Source organism: Microtus pennsylvanicus, chromosome 1 (assembly GCF_037038515.1).
Source record: "Microtus pennsylvanicus isolate mMicPen1 chromosome 1, mMicPen1.hap1, whole genome shotgun sequence".
NCBI lineage: Eukaryota > Metazoa > Chordata > Mammalia > Rodentia > Cricetidae > Microtus > Microtus pennsylvanicus.
Genome location: NC_134579.1, coordinates 125,047,927 through 125,064,735, shown reverse-complemented (window position 1 = coordinate 125,064,735; position 16,809 = coordinate 125,047,927). Strand labels below are relative to the sequence as shown.

The 16,809-nt window shown below is 50.8% G+C and overlaps 1 protein-coding gene across 2 annotated transcripts; it reads right to left on the bottom strand.

The window, feature by feature from the left end:
- Window positions 1–2,944: 2,944 nt before the first annotated feature.
- Selplg (selectin P ligand) lies at window positions 2,945–15,998 on the bottom strand. 2 transcript variants are annotated; one of them, XM_075983145.1, is made up of 2 exons: window positions 15,895–15,998; window positions 2,945–5,198 (listed from the first exon to the last, which is right to left on the bottom strand). In XM_075983145.1, exon 2 carries the CDS (start codon window positions 5,191–5,193, stop codon window positions 3,943–3,945), a length of 1,251 nt encoding a protein of 416 aa, XP_075839260.1. In that variant the 5' UTR covers window positions 5,194–5,198; window positions 15,895–15,998; the 3' UTR covers window positions 2,945–3,942. The 2 variants fall into 2 exon arrangements, with proteins under 2 accessions (XP_075839260.1, XP_075839251.1); XM_075983136.1 differs by lacking the exon at window positions 15,895–15,998 and adding an exon at window positions 13,954–14,059.
- Window positions 15,999–16,809: the final 811 nt, after the last annotated feature.

Below are 16,809 nucleotides of genomic sequence, written 5' to 3'. Positions count from 1 at the left end.
CTCTTGCCCAGATCTGCTGTCAAGAGAAACACTCATGTGATGGGTGGGAGAGGGCAGCGCCTGACAGGGAGGAGGCAGAGACTGGGCATAAACTTAGCCTACCAACTACCTGCCCACCACCTCCTGCCTGACCCGAATCTCCTCCCTGCCTGACCCCTTCCTGCCTCTCCTGGCTCTTTGACAAAATGCAACCTGTTTGCTCTGGGTTTCTAAGCTGCAGTCCTGCCCCCCTCCTTCCTTCCCCGCAGCAGCACTGTGATTTCTGCCCCCTATTAGGCAGTCCCCTTAGGACCTAAATGAAGCAATAGAGACAAAGGTTAGGCGGGCAGGGCCTCCCACCTCGGTGCTGGGCCTCCCACTGCATCATCCTGATATCTACAGAGAGGGGCTAGTTCTGCTCTGTCACCTTTCCTCTGCTCCAAGGAGCAAGGGGGTGACAAGGGGGACTTCAAGATGACAGGAAGGTTAGCAGAGTGAGACTTTGGGGCACAGGATTCCCCCAGAACCCCACTGTGGTGAGGAGAATAGACTGATGTCTATAGCATCACTATAGAGCTAAGTGACACTATAGACATCATCTATAGAGCTAAGAGCCTGGCTGCAGGACCTGGGTTCCAGTCCCACATCCTCTGTGTTATGGGAGCTGGAAGTTCACGTCTCTGAGCCTCCATTCCCTCCTCTATGAAATGGCAAGGCTGTTTGAGGGGTTCAGGAGATCCTGCAGACGTGTGTGGATCGCGAGTGGATGCCTTGACTGAGTCAGATTCTGTATGATCAGGGGCATACAGAGACAGGGCAGGGCAGTGTGTGCAAGGGACACCTGGAATTTGCCCGAGGGCCAGGTATCAAGTTTTGAGAATCAGCTGATCAGCAACTATACCAGAGTATATGTCCACACTCAAAACCCCAGGCTGCCCAGCCCCTCATCACAACATCGCCCTTCAGAAGCAGGTGACCAGCGCCCCCTGGTGGCTGTTCCTCCCATCCAGGGTGAACCCCATTCCAAGCAAGAAAACCACAGCTGCGTTTTCACAGCATCCTCAGGAAGGTCCCAGGGAACTGCAGCTCAAGTCCTGTCGTCGCTGGATCTGCGAATCCTCCTTCCTACTCTTTTTGACCCAGGGGAGATAAACCCCAACCGGCCCAGCCCACCAGCTGACCTCCTCTAGCGGCCCAGAGGGAAGCACCTCCAGATACTGGGCCATCTCTCCACAGTCCCTACTCTCCCCGAGGGGCCCATCCCCTGCCATGTTCCTTCCTGTTTTCCCTGTGGCTCTCCTAATGGTTTTCCTATTCCACTCTCCCAAGATGCAGCCTCCTCTTGCATGCAGGTCACGTCCTGAGCAGGTGGGTCAAGGTCTCTTCGTCCCCGACAGTGTTTTCCCTCCTCCCTGGTGCTGTGTTCCCAACAGCTGTCTCTTGTCTATGGAAATGATGGGAAGAAAGGCCGTGGGGGTGGGTCAAGAGTGAGAGCTCAGGGGTCCATGTGGGGTTGGGAGGAGTCAGGGCATGTCCACCGTTCATGTGACCCACGTACGGGCAGCCCTCCTGACTTGCTAGAGTTGGGGGGTTTCAGAACATAGGCTCTAGTGCCAAGATCAGAAAGTCAGCAAATTTGTGACCCTGTGTGACCCTGCCCTGCAATTAGGGCTCAAACTTACAGAACCCAAGTTGGCTTGCTGTGTGTGTGTGTGTGTGTGTGTGTGTGTAGGTATATGTGTAGGTGTATATGTGTGTGTAGGCATGTGTGTAGGTGTATATGTGTGTGTAGGTTTATATGTGTGTAGGTGTGCGTATGTGTGAGTGTGTAGGTATGTGTATGTGTGAGTATGTAGGTGTGTGTAGGTGTGTGAGTGTGTAGGTGTGTAGGTGTGTGTAGGTGTGTGAGTGTGTAGGTGTGTGTAGGTATATGTGTGTAGGTGTGTACAGGTGTGAGTGTGTAGGTGTGTGTATGTGTGAGTGTGTAGGTATGTGTATGTGTGAGTATGTAGGTGTGTGTAGGTGTGTGAGTGTGTAGGTGTGTAGGTGTGTGTAGGTGTGTGTAGGTATATGTGTGTAGGTGTGTACAGGTGTGAGTGTGTAGGTGTGTGTAGGTATATGTGTGTAGGTGTGTACAGGTGTGAGTGTGTAGGTGTGTGTAGGTATATGTGTGTAGGTGTGTACAGGTGTGAGTGTGTAGGTGTGTACAGGTGTGAGTGTGTAGGTGTGTGTAGGTGTGTGTAGGTGTGTGTAGGTGTGCGAGTGTGTAGGTGTGTGTGTAGGTGTGTGTATGTGAGTGTGTACGTGTATGTGTTTGTACATGTATGCATGTGCACACGGAGGCCAGAGGACAGTCTCAGCCGTCGTTCTTCTGGAGCTATCTATCTTCCTTTTGAGATTGTCTCTTATTGGCCTGGAGTTTTCAAGGGGACAGATTAGCTGATCAGAGAACAACCAGTTTCTGCTGCCCCAAGCCTGGGGTTCAGAGTGTAAATCACCAAGCCTGGTTTGTGTGTGTGTGTGTGGTGAGGGGTTCTGGGGATTAAATTCAGGTCCTCACGTTAGTAAGACACGTGGTTTCCCTACCGAGCCAACTCCCTATAACAGAGCACAGTGACATCATCACCACACACGACACCATCATCACCACACACTGTGGTTTAGAGAACCGATGTAGGGAGCTGCAGTAGAGACGGTGTGGTACCCACAGCCGAAATACTCACCATCTTAGCCTTGAAAAGAAATTGGTTAATCCCAAGCTCTCGGCAACAGCCCATGGGGAGGGCTGGGAGGTAAGGGACAGCCTGGAAAGGGTCTTGGATGGCAGGGGCTATGCCAGTGCGTGAGGATCCGCTAGAAGACCTTAGTGGGGATGGGCACCCTGTGGAGGGAGAGGTTTCTGGGCAGGATCATGTGGACAAACTTGGTAAGGGTGTATTCAATGAAGCTCTCCAGTTGGTTTATTTGCTCAGTTTTGTTTGTTTATTGTGTGTGGAGGTCCGAGGACAATTTCTGGGGAGCAGTTTTCTCCTTCCACCATGTAGGCCCCAGTCAAGCTTACGATACCAGGCGTGGCTGCAAGCGCCCCTACCTGCTGAGCCAGCCAGCCAGAGACAGGGTCTCAGGGACCCCAGGCTGCTCTCAAGCTTGCTACAATGTCAAGGATGCCCTTGACCTCCAGCCCCTCAGCTCTCTAGTGCTGGGAGCATAGATGTGTGCAATTACATTGTGCTGTCCCCTGCAGTCACCCAAGGAGGCACTAAAAATCTCTATTGTCTGAGAGGAAGACAGAGATTGGCCTGAGAGCCCTTCAGGAACCCTGCCTGGAGGTGGCAGCCTGGGCCCACAAAGGACTCAGCCACCATTTGTCATACACATTTATTGAGTGCCTGTGCTGTGCCACCATGGGAGGCTACTGTCACCAGACAGAAGCTCAGGGGTTCACAAGACCCAAGCCTGGTCCTGGGATCCTCAGACAGGTGCCTGGGAAGGCCAAGAGCTGCCCCTCACTGCGGGTAGAGAAACAGACATGGCCAGAGGGCAGCCTTCCCAGAGATCCTTTCTTATCAGGCAACCATGGCAACTGAGAGGAAGGTTTGGGAGTGGGGTAAGGGAATTCGTTCTTTCTTGGGGATGTGCAGCCAGGACTTCAGTGACCTGCAGGAAGCTGAACAGCACTGGGAGGCATTGTGGCTGGGGCGACAGAAAAAGCAGCAGACAGGTCGGAGAGAGGCATCTAGGAGCAGCAGCTGCTACCATGGTCCTTGGCTTGGAGGCCACTGGATTCCATGAATGAAGCAGAAGATGCAGGACTTTGGAGGCTCTGGGCCCTGATTGGGGTGGGTCCAGGCCCCTTCCCTAAAGATCCCTATGGATAAAGTCCACCTAGGAAGCCCAGCTCTGTGGCCTTGGCGAACAGTGGGTGGAGGTACAGCAAGGGCCTTGCTCAGGTAGCCAGGGAGGCTAAGGGAGGAAGCTGCGCAGGGTGAGGTCATCCCCATCTCGGTCCTCACTGGGCTCTGTCTTCGGGTCCTGGACCTTGGGCAAGTCCCCATTGGCTGTGACAGGGGCCCCTTCACCCCCCTCAGGCAGTAAGGATGAGATGCAGATCATCTCAGTGGGGGAGTAGTTCCGCACCGGGTACATGTGGTTCTTACGGGAAAGGCGGACTGCCAGCACCACCGTGCACACCAGGAAGATGGTGGCCAGAGAGGCTAAGATGAGGATGACCAGCAGGCATTGCTTCACGGGAATGAGGTCCGAGATCCCTGGGGTCGTTGTGGCCAGAGAGCTCCTAGGAGTCACAAACAGCCCATTCTTCAAGCCATTGTCATTCAAGTGGCCAGTTGCCACGTCATTGTCCTTATGGGTCACAGATGAGCCAAGGAAGATGGTAGAGTCAGTGGACATGGTTTCCGTGGCAGTGGACTCCATGGGCATGGTCTCTGTGGCAGTGGGTTCTGTAGAAGGTGCTTCTGTGGCTGTGGCCTCTGTGAACAGACTTTTTACAACCTGACTCCCGGGAAGCTGTGAGGTCTCTACCTCCGTGGGTGCTGGCTGTGAGGTCTCTGCCTCTGTGGGTACTGGCTGTGAGGTCTCTGCTTCTGTGGGTGCTGGCTGTGAGGTCTCTGCCTCTGTGGGTACTGGCTGTGAGGTCTCTGCTTCTGTGGGTGCTGGCTGCGAGGTCTCTGCCTCTGTGGGTACTGGCTGTGATGTCTCTGCTTCTGTGAGTGCTGGCTGTGAGGTCTCTGCTTCTGTGGGCGCTGGCTGTGAGGTCTCTGCCTCCGTGGCTGCTGGTTGGATGGTCATCTCCACTGTGCTTGGCCTCCACTCTGTGGCTGATTCTGTACTCACTATTTCAACAGCCAGTCCTCCTGCGTCTGGACCAGCAGGGCTGGTGGCGGTAACCTCGGCAGTAGTTGACTCAGAGGTTCCGGCCCCCACAGAAACTCTCTGCTCCAGCATGGCCAAAACGGTCGGAGACTCAGGGTTTGCAGCCACAGCACTGGTGACATTGATCAGCGTTTCTGGGGGTTCTGTGCCTTCCAGGAAATAATAATACTCCCCCAAATCATCATCTCCAGTTGCTTGTCTCCGTTCCCGAAGAGGCACAGGGCCTGAGGCTACCTTGGTTCCGTGCTCCTGGATGTCCCATGACTGGAGGCTGTCGCTAGGGCCCAAGAGGCTCAGCAACAGCAGGAAGCGTGGAAGCATGGTACCTGGGGAGACAGGGGCAGAGAGGCGGGGATGGCATCACCCTATGCCTGCTGAAGACCTCACAGGCAAAGCTGGTCTGGTCTGGGGCAGGCACTGTGGCATCAGGCATCTCTTGAGGTGGGACCTGGCTGCATTGAGAAGCACTGTGCTCATCCACACAAGCAATGCCATCCAACCATCAGAGACGGTTCACTAACCTCTCTGGCATTTTTGGTTAAATTTTGTTTCCTTTCTCCTCCTGCCTCAACCTCCTGAGCGCTGAGATTATAGCTATGAGCTATACAATGCTCAGTGGTTAATATATAGATTAATTATATTAATTTATATATATATAACATAATTATATAATCTATGTATTTTCATTTTGTTTGTATGAATGTTTTGCCTTCTTGCATGTCTATGCACCCACCATATGTGTGCGTGTCTGAGGAGGCCACGGGATCCTCTGGAACTGGAGATATAGCTATAGGCTGCCACGTGGGAGCTGGGAATCAAACCCTGGTCCTCTGGGTGAATAGTCAGTGCTCTTAGCCACTGAGCTGTCTCTCCAGTCCTAAAATGTTTTATTTCTACTAGGCTCAAGACTATAATCCCAGGGCCGGGCGGTGGTGGCGCACGCCTGTAATCCCAGCACTAGGGAGGCAGAGGCAGGCGGATCTCTGTGAGTTCGAGACCAGCCTGGTCTACAAGAGCTAATTCCAGGACAGGCTCCAAAACCACAGAGAAACCTTGTCTCGAAAAAACCAAAAAAAAAAAAAAAAAAAAAAAGACTATAATCCCAGTATTGAGAGACTGAGGCGGGGGACTGCAAATTTGAAGTAGGTCTATCTACGTAGTGAGATCAAGGCCAGCCTGCGTGGCTTAATGAGATTCTGTTTCAAAACAAATAAAAACAAAATTAAGAAGAAGCCCAAAGGGTCTGGGGATGGTGGCACGTGCCTGTAACCACAACACCCAGGAGGCAGATCCTGTTTTAAACATGAAAAAAAAAAAAAAAAAAGAGGAAGGTGAGGGGCTGTGAAAGCCAAGTCAGCACTGGGAACCTACTGAGAGCATGTGTGAGTCTCCAGATTCAGTCCCGAAACCTGAAAATAGGAAATAAAAAATGAGCAGGCACGGTGGCTCCTTCTGTCCCAGCACTCTGCAGGCAGAGGTAGGTGGATCACTGTGGGGTCAAGACTAGCATGACCTATATAGAAAATTCCAAGCCAGCCAGGGTCAGTAGCAAGACCCTGCCTCCAAAAACAAAAGTAAATAAACAAAAAGAATGAAAACAATTGATCTGTGGGCAAAACAATCCATTGAGGTAGAGCAAGTGAATGGATTTTCATCTCCTTTTTTTGTAGTTTTGTTTGGGATTCTCTTTCTTTGTTGTTTTGTTTTTGTTTTGTTCTGCTTTTTTTCCCCCCAAGATGGTGTTTCTCTGTGTATCCCTGTCTGTCCTGGAACTCACCCTGTAGACCAGCCTGACCTTGAACTCATAGATCTGCCTGCCCTGCCTCAGAGCGTGTGTGTGTGTGTGTGTGTGTGTGTGTGTGTATTTGTGCGCACACACAAGCCATGTGTGCAGATGGGGGTCTGTTCTCTCCTCATGGGTTCAGGGATGCAAACAGCTGCCAGTCTTGCCAGCAGATGCCTTGACAGCTGACCTCTCACCTGCACACTGTTTCTATTTTAGATAATAACAACTTCAAAAGAAAAAGTTACACACGGACCAGTGGGCGTGGCCCTCACAAAACAGAGGCTGAGTGGAAGAGCCCACCCTGGTCTGAGAACGGCAGCTTGCTGGTCCCTAATGCTTCTCCTTCACCCCCACCCCCCGCCCCATCTATCTGTCTCCTCCCTGCCCCCGCCCCTGCCCCCACCCCCACCCCCATCTATCTATCTGTCTCCTCCCTGCCCACACACAATTTTTTGCCTTTCCTTAGGTCTTTGTCTCTTTTACTAAAAAAGTGATCTATTTGAACTGAAAAAGGACAACATCAATAGACATGCCAAAGTGGAGGGGAGGACCTCAGCCCCCAGGCAAGAACTAGAGCCAACTAAGGAAGGAGAATGGAAATTGTGTCCCCAGGAAAGAGCACCCTGACTGGTTATCCACCGCCCAGTAGTCGTTTCTGAAAAGACACACAAAGCAACCTTATCCAGAAACAACAATTAATGAAAAAAGAGGTTATGAGTTTGAAATAGAACAAGGAAAGGCATGGTGGGGGGTGGGGGGGTTGGCTTGAGAAAAGCAACAGAGGAAATGATGTAATTACAGTCTCAAAACAAAACAAACCCTGCTGGGCAGTGGTGGCACATACTTTTAATCCCAGTACTTGGGAGGCAAAGGCAGGTGGATCTCTGTGAGTTTGAGGTCAGCCTGGTCTACAGAGTGAGTTTCAGGATAGCCAGGGCTGTTACACAGAGAAACCCTGTCCTAAAAACCAAAAGAAGACAAAAAGAAAATCAAAAACAAAACAAAACCTTTAAAAAAGGGTTTTTAAAAAAACCCTTGGCATTTTAAATTATTCATATGATGTATCTGTGTGGGGGTCTGTGCACCTGAGTGCAGGTGTCTGCAGGGACTAGAGGCATCCGATCCTCTGGAGCTGAAGTTACAAGTGGTTGTGAGATGTCAGACATGGGTGCTGGGAACCGAACTCAGGTCCTCTGGAAAAGCAGCAAGTGTTCTTAACCATTGAGCCATCTCTCCCCTTGGTTGGTCTCTCTCAGCATTGCCCTTTGTGTCTTTGCTTAGACACCAGGGATGGCAAGACCCGCCTCAAAGGCACTGTGAAGGTCCTTTAGAAAGGGACAGCAGACAATGGTGTCGGATGGGAGGCGGTTCAAACACTGCCTCTTAGACGCTGTGACTTTGAGACAGACGCTTGGCTCTCTGAGAAGGGTTCCTTCTTAGAGGAAAAAGACACAGCCTGCCTTGCCTCGGTGCCACTTTCCTGTGGGGAGAGCAATGCAGGAAGAAGCCCCGGTGCCGAGGTACAAGGTACGTGTCATCACCATGACACAGATACCAACACAGCCCAACACCCACTACCTCCCCTTGGTTCCTGGAAGGCAGAGACTAAACCACTTCCTGAAACAGTGGGGGTGGGAGGTTAACCCTTCAGTTCCTGGGGGCAAGGCAGCTTGTGGGGTACCAGAGGGACTGAAAGTCAGGGGTCCTATCTGCAGGTAAGGGCCAATCAGAAAGGAGCCAGGCTACTTTCTACCCACAATCCCAGGCACACAGAGACGACCTGGGGTGAAGGTAGGGCTGGCCCACATTCCCCCTTCAGCAGCTATATGCCTCTGACACTCAGCTGCCACTGTACGTAAAACGAGTGACATTGGTTCAAAGATGTCCAATGGAAGGCCACAGATGCTGGCTTCTGAAAGGAAGAAATAGGGGAAACCTTCTGTGGGGACACAGAGGCTCAGGCTCAAAGGGGCCATGGAGATGAGAAGGCTGCTCTGTGGGCAGTCAGGGAACAAGAGCCCTTCCCTGCTGTGGGCAGGTGCTGGGCGGGAGCGAGCAGGTGGAAGCTCTGGGCATCCCAGCTATTCCAAAGGATCTCTGGAGCCCAGAGTCTAACACCAGCCTGGGCAACACAGCAAGACTGTCTCGTATAAAGAAGTAAATACATAAATTAATATAATTTCTTTTTAAAATATGGGCAGGCCTGCTGATGTGTAGCTGTAACCCCAGCATTTGGTTGGTAGAGGCAGAAGAACAAAAGCTCATATGGAAAGGTAAATAAACAAGAGCTGGGGCCGTACCTCCTGGTTGAGGGTGCCCCTCAGTGGCAGAACATTTGCTCAGCACAGAAAAAGACGAGGCTCCTTGGGAGAGCCTGAAGCTCTGTCCCTGGGCCTGTCCAGAGTGACCAGTTTGACCCACAAGTCAGACATCACAGAAGTCCCTCAGTCTCTACTAAGCAGGGCCACCGGCCACCCCAGGCCAGTCCCTGCCATCTGTGTACCCTTACAGGCCTGATCCTGGAACACCAGGACCTGGGACATCTGCCCTCTGCAAGGATAGGATCCCACAGCTCCGATGGAAGCCATGTCCTAAATAGGTGGGCTGGAGCCCAGCACCAGCTGCATCACTGGTGACGTCTCCTGAGGTCCAGGCATGTTCTACAGGGAAAGCGACGTTCATCAACCCCATCACGCTGCCACTGCGGTGGGCTCTTCTCTGGATGAACTCCCCCGTCTTCTTCCAGGGAAGCCCAGCTCCCAGGACCCCCATGACACAGATGAGGGATAGCAAGAGTGGGCTAGGCTCAACTTTAAGGTGAAGCCACATCCAATTTGTCTCGATACTCGCCTGCCTATTTCCTGTCCTTCACCCCCAAACCAGTAGCTACCCCCCTAGGCCCTGGAGTTTATGAAGGGTGGGCTTTGAGAGGCCTCAGTCCTCTGAGAAGCTTGGACCCTCCCATTTTGAGTCCCTGAATATCATCTTAGAGCTTCAGACTCCAAGAAAGGCAAAGCCTACACCAACAATCAGGGGAGACTGAGGCACAGGTACCCCAGGTCCCAAGAGGGGTTTATAGGAGAGTCAGATAACAGTCCATCATAGGTCTGTCCCAAGCAAAGCTGTGTGACCTTGGGCAACTCAATTCACCTCTCTGAGCCATGGATATCAGATCTGCAATGTAGGTGCGCCTCAGTTTACCATGGGGTTTAGGGCCTATAAATCCATGGTAGATAAACATGTGAGCACACTTGACCTGAAAAACATTGCGGGGGGGGGGGGGGGGGGGGGGTAGCCAGGCCCACGTGAAAAGTGTTGGAAAGGCTGACCTTAGCCTGCAGTTGGCAACAGTGTTGCTAACTCCAGCCTGCAGTGTTTAAGAATCAATAGCCCAGGATAGATAAGATTCAAAACTTAAAGTGTGGGTCCTGTCCTCCACAATGGAGAACTTCCTTTTTTGTTTTTGTTTTGTTTTATTCTTTTGTTTTTCGAGGCAAGGTTTCTCGGTAACTTTGGAGCCTGTCATGGAACTAGCTCTTCTAGACCAGGCTGCCCTCAAACTCACAGAGATCTGCCTGCCTCCCCTAGTGCCAGGATTAAAGGTGTGGCCCAGAAGGGTGAACTTTCACACCACAATGAGGGCAAAGCGTCACAAATCAGGTCAAGGGTGAGGACAGTTGTGTGAAGAGGCAAGAGATTCCACGGCTCACAGGGCTGCTGAGGATAGTGAGGATGGGATGTCCCCGTGGGATGTTTAGAACCCAGTAAATGCTCAATAAAAGCCAGCTTAATTAACATCATCATTATCATTATTTTCAAACGGGGTCTCACCATGTGGCCCTGGCTAGTCTGGAAGCTCACTATGTATACCAGGCTGGTCTTAAACTCACAGAGATCCAACCACCTCTTCCTCCTAAGTGGTGGGACTGAAACCACGCATTGTCATAATTTTGAATTTTGCATTTAGGGCAAGGGGCTCCCTGTTAACCATTGCTGGGTCCTGGGAAATCCCCAGCTTGGGAGCAGCCTGGAACTGGCCTCTGCTTCCTTAGAGAACCGAGAAGCCCAACAGTCGGTCACTATAGCAGGATCTAGATGCGGCCTCCATCTCATCGACTCCAGGCTCGTGAGTCATGCACACTGAGTACGACCTGTATGTGTGCTGGGCCCTGCTCTAGGTCTCGCCTGGCCCATTAAAGGATGGGAACCATTGTTCTGAGGGCCTCCGGGCATCTAGAGTCACCCTGACCAGGAGCAGGGCCTGGAAGCTAGGCAGTGCCTCTGCAGAGCGAGTCCCAAACCATCTTTGCTTGGAGCCATCCAGATCATCTCAGGTTTGGTCCAGCATCTTCCATTTTGTAAACCTTCCTGAAGTTTGTCTCCTAAAACTCCACTCAAGTTAACCCATGAACTCCAGAAGCTCAACACTGCAGCCACGTGGAGACAGTGACACATGCCCAGGGTCCAGCAACGGGCGGGCACAGCTGGGGTCTCTCTTGGCTCATGGGCACTGTGATAATCTGCCCTGTGCCACCTCACCAGCCCACAAGCTTACGGAGGGCAGAGACTCTGAGGTCTCAGAACCAACAGGCCCGATATCCCTAAACAGGGCCATTCCAGACCCCAGAACTGCAGACATGCGGTCTCAGTCTCTTCGCAGTGTATTTGTAAACTGCCACATCCCACCAATCAAGGGCTCTTTTTTCTTTTCTTTTTTTAAAATTTTCAAAACAAGGTTTCTCTGTAGCTTTGGAGCCTGTCCTGGAACTAGCTCTTGTAGACCAGGCTGGCCTCGAACTCACAGAGATCTGCCTGCCTCTGCCTCCTGAGAACTGGGACTAAAGGTGTGCGCCACCACTGCCTAGCTTGGACCCCGCTCCCTTTTTTTTGTAATTCCCATTCCCACCCTATAAACTTTTTGTTTGTTCTGAAGCAGTCTCATGTAGCCCAGGCTGACCTACAACTCTGTAGCCAAAAATGACCTTGAATTACTGAGTCTCCTGCCTCTGCCTCCTGAGTGCTGAGATTATAGCTGTGTGCCTTGACACTCAGCCCCTATCATTCATTCATTCATTCATTCTGAGACTATGTGGCCCAGGCTGGCTTCAAACTCATAGAGGTCTGCCTGCCTCTGCTTCCAGAAAATGCTGAAATTAAGGGCGTGCGCCTTCACTCCTGCTCCTGTGACTCTTTACTAGTAAACACCCTGTGTGTCTAATTAATATCCTGTGGGCCCTTGCAAGGTCACAAGCATAACTTTAGATAACGTAGGGGCTCCTTAACCCCAGGAACTAAGCACGACTTGTTGGAACCCCAGGGCACTGGCCAGCTACAGATTAGCCGTGAGATTTAGCGCAAGTTCAAAGAGAGCTTCCCCTGGCTTTCTCAAGTGGCACAAACAGCACATGTCCTAGCCGGCCAATCTGTCTGTCCAGTGCATCACTTCCTGCAGCAAAGGGGACTGACAGATATGGTCACCACAGGGCCAGGGTCCTGCAGCCATAGGCCTTCTTGACCATGACATCACGTGTGGCTGTCATCTCTCCCTCAGAGCCTGGTTTCCCCACCTATAAACAGCAGCACCATCCATCGGAACACTCAGGTGACCTCAAAGCACCAAAGCCCCTCCGGTGACCCAACAGGGATCCAACCCAGATTTTCTGGAGAGCTTGGCAGGGTGACCTAGTCCCTTTCTTCCTCAGTTTCAGCTCTCTGGCTGCTGGCCAATATGGTGAGGAAGGAACATCCTCACAGGGTGTGGTACCACCAGAGGCACCCAGAAGAGCTACCTCCCTCACCCTTGGCCACCGAGAGGTCAGACCCTTGTAGATAGAACCTAGTTCCAGGAAAAGAAGTAAAAATGAGGCCAGCAAAAAACCGCGTTGTTAGACAAAGGAACCAATTTCTATCTAGAGGTGAAGGGCTGAGGATGCTCAGTGGTAAAGCACTGGCCAAGCTTGACAAAAGGCCTGGACTCAAACCCAACATCATTCAGCAAAGCACAACACAGATCTGTAGGTGTGGGGGCTGGGCTCTGCTTGATCTTCAGCCCCTGCCAGTCTCCAGTGGGCAATACACTTGCCTAGCTTGCCTGAAGCTCTGGTTTTGATTCCAGCATCAAGGAACCGGGTGTGGTAGAGGTACATGCCTGTAATCACAGCACTTGAAACTGGAGGTACAGAATTTAAGATACTCCGTGGCTATGTAGGAGATTTGAGGCCAGCCTGGACTAGACAAGATTGTCTCAAAACACTGAGCCTGGAGAGATGGCTCAGCAGGATTAGAGAGCACTAGCTCCTTTTCCAGAGCACCCGGTTTGATCTCCAGCACCCACACAGAGGCTCTCAGCTTCCAAGGGATCCAACATTGTTTTCTGGCCTATGAAGGCACCGTACACATATGATGTGCAGACATACATGCAATCAAAATACCCATACACATAACATTTTTTAAAACTTAGACTAATTTAAAAACAATTTCCCATAAACAAGTTTTATTTTCTCAATCTGATTTTTTAAAAAAAAAGCAAAAAAGATCTGGGTGGGTTAGATGACTCCAAGGGCAAAAGGGCCTGCTAGGAACGTCCACTGACCTGGGTCCAATTCCCAGAACCCACAGGGCAAGGAGAGAACCAACTCCCTCAAGCTATTGTCTGACCTCCACACATGCCGATGACACTCCTGGGCTGTTCGTGCACACAAGTTCATAGGCACACACCCCCACACAAAGTAATATGCAAATAAAAATTTAAAATAATCAAAGAAGGCTGGTATGGCGGTGTATGCCCGCAACCCCAGCACTAGGCCAAGGCCAGAGGATAGCCTGGGCTTCACAGAGTTCCAAGTCAGCCTAATGAACCAACGGAAACCACATCTAATTTGAAAGAGAGAGGAGAGAGAATTCCAAAGAATATTCTCATGCTTTAACAACCTCAAGACAGACCGCAGTCTGTCTTTTCTCGACTCCTCTAGGCTCAGTCTTAACACTGGCCTTAAGTTTCCCACTCATGAAAAGAGGGGTAGGATGGTTTCTAGGGAGAGGGCCCAGACTTCTCTGAACCTCCATTCAGTGACTACAAGGCGGCAGCCATAGCCTGGCACCCAGACAGCAGTTAGTATCAGGGGAGACCCACAGCTAAGGCTGGAGAAGATCCAGTCTCTATGGAGACCACGGTCCAGAGCCTCAGTGCCACTCGGAAGGGCTCCTGGTTCTGCCCTGTGTGCTATCAATGGAAAGGCAAGCTTCTTATCCCTTGGGCCACCAGCCACTCCCCAGTTTTGCAAATCAGTACTTACCTGCTCAGCAAAGCATGGGGCAGCTGCCTCGGGGCCCAGAAGCAACTCTGCCTCAATGACAAGGCCCCAGCCCACACTGCCAGACACTTGCAGTCCCAATCGGACAACCCCCAACGGCAGGGTGTGGAAGAAGGAAGTGAGAATGTGGTTACTCAGGCTGGTCACGTGACACCCCACACCCCCTTGTTTGTGACAGTTTTGGTGACAAATCTGATTCAAGTTGGGTGGGCAGTATGACAGTGAGGTGCTTGGCCTGATAGCACTCTTGGAAATACAAGGAAGGAATGGGACCTTACAGGTGAGGGGACCTCTGGGTGAGACTTCGGAGAGAGAGTGCTGGTCAGAAAGAACCCTGCCTTGGGAGGCTGAAAAGGAAGACAGGTCTCAATTCCATTCAAGGCAGAAAATGGGAGGCAGAGGGGTGGGAACCACAAAGTACCCATCTCTCTGGGGCTGGTGCAGAGAATAGCTTTCATGTTGTGTGAGTGTGTGTGTACCTGTGTGTGTATGCATGCATGTGAGTACATGTGTTTGTATGTGTGCATGTGTGTATGTGCATGTGAGTGTGTGTATGTGTACGTGTATATGTGTGTATTTGTATATGTGTGTATATGTATGTGTGCGTGTGTGTGAGCACATGTGTTTGTGTGTGTATGTGCATGTGAGTGTGTGTATGTGTACGTGTATATATGTATATGTGTGTATTTGTATATGTGTGTATGTATATGCGTGCGTGTGTGTGAGCACATGTGTTTGTGTGTGTATGTGCATGTGTGTGTATGTGTATATGTGTGCGTGTGGACCTCCACCTCTATAGCTCTGCTTGGCCTCAGGATCCTCCTTCTCCTGGGCAATAGGATGCTTTTCTTCTCAATAGGATGGTGAGGCCAGCCAGTAAACAATTACCATGACCTCATGCCTGAAGTAAACGTGTCACTCCAAGGTGGGTTGTAGAGTCAGGCAGAAGTGGCAGTGACATCAGGAGTGACGGGTAGACAGGCTGACAGATCAGGATGAAGAGGAGGGGATTAAGCTCCAGGGTCTGTCCTGCGGTTTGACAGGGCCAGGCTCGGGAGCCATATAGAGAAAAGCATACAATGCCTTGCACGTAGATTGTTTAAAAATGAAAGCCAGCAGGACAAGGTGTTATAGCCTGTAACCCCAGCACTCAAAAGCTGACAATAAGAACAAGGGTCTGCGGTCAGCCTGAGCTACAAAATGAGAAGACCCAGCCCAATAAAATAAGAGGCAGGTATGGTAGTTCATGCCTGTCATCCCAGCACTTGAGAGGCTGAGCCCAGCCTGGATAATATAATGAATAGCAGGCCAACAAGGGTCCCATAGCTCATCTCAAAAAACAAAATAGGACCATTTATAAAGTTGCCTGCTACCAAACCCCAATAACTTGAGCTCAAGAACTGGAATCTACCTCGTAGAACAGACTCCTGAAAGGTGATTTCTGTCTGTCTGTCTGTCTCTCTCTCTCACCATGGCATGAATATGTATGATGTGGGATTTCCCTCTGTATGCTGTGAATACCACTGGCAAATAAAGAAACTGGCTTGGCTTGATAGGGTAGAGTAGAGCTAGGCGCGGGGTGGGGTGGGGGCTAAACTGAATGCTGGGAGAAAGGAGGCAGAGTCAGAGAGAAGCCATGTAGCTCCACCAGAACTTTATCTGGTAAGCCACAGCCTCATGGCGATACACAGATTAATAGAAATGGGTTAAATTAAGATGTAAGAGTTAGCCAATAAGAAGCTAGAGCTAATGGGCCAAGCAGTGACTTAATTAATACAGTTTCTGTGTGGTTCTTTTGGGAGTCTGGGTCAAGCGGTCTCCTACTACATGTATATGCATGTATACACACACACAAAATAAATATATAAAACAAAATAATGTTTAAAGTAAAGCAAACACATAAAACAAGGCAGACAGACAGACCTGATACTCCATGGTGAGTCGGGACGGGATCTTTCAATAGCCTGAGGAAGCCAACGCTAAGGTCCACAGCTGAGCCCACCAGAGTAGACAGATAAGCTGCAGCAACAGGACTCACATCTAGGCTGTGATGTAGCGACATGGAAAGGAACCGTGACCGTTCTGTCCCGGAAAGTGCCCTGCCATCTAGCTCCGCCCCAGCCAGTTTACGTGGCGGGAGACAGAGGCAGCAGCCTTTGAGCCCTATCAAGGCCCACTGAGCAGAAGACATGCTTTCTAGAGGTGCACACACTGCCAAGTGGAGTCCAGTTCATGCTTTCTGTGTGGAGACCATGAAACCACATCCTCCTGCACCTGACACCTGCGAGACCAGCATCCACAGTGAGCAGTTTGGTGACTCTAGGAATGGACCCTCAAGGACCTCAACATGAGAGAACACTTGGGGAAACAGAAGTCCCACACCAGAAAGATCTGTCCCTTGGTGGAGTACAAAGCAGGCACTAAAAATCACATCTCTGCTTGTTAAAGCAGATTTAGAAGGAGACAGACTGAAAGGTCATGAGCATACAGCCAGGTGGTTACAGACAGACAGGCCTGCTTGATTTGCAAACAGACATAAGCAAAGTTTCAGTCACTTCTTGGAACTACCTAAAGACAGACTGAACTCGCACTCAGCCAATCAGAAGTAGCCAATGCAGTTAAAATCAAAAACTAAGAATCTTCCAAACCAATCAGATCTCTGTTTTCCTTTTGAGTCTTTTGAGTACCCTCAGCAGGACTCCTGAAACCTCACTGGCTTGAAGCTTCTTGATTTACTAATTTTCATTACAGTGTGTGTGTGTGTGTGTGTGTGTGAGAGAGAGAGAGAGAGAGAGAGAGAGAGAGAGAGAGAGAGAGAGAGAGAGAGAGAGAGAACAG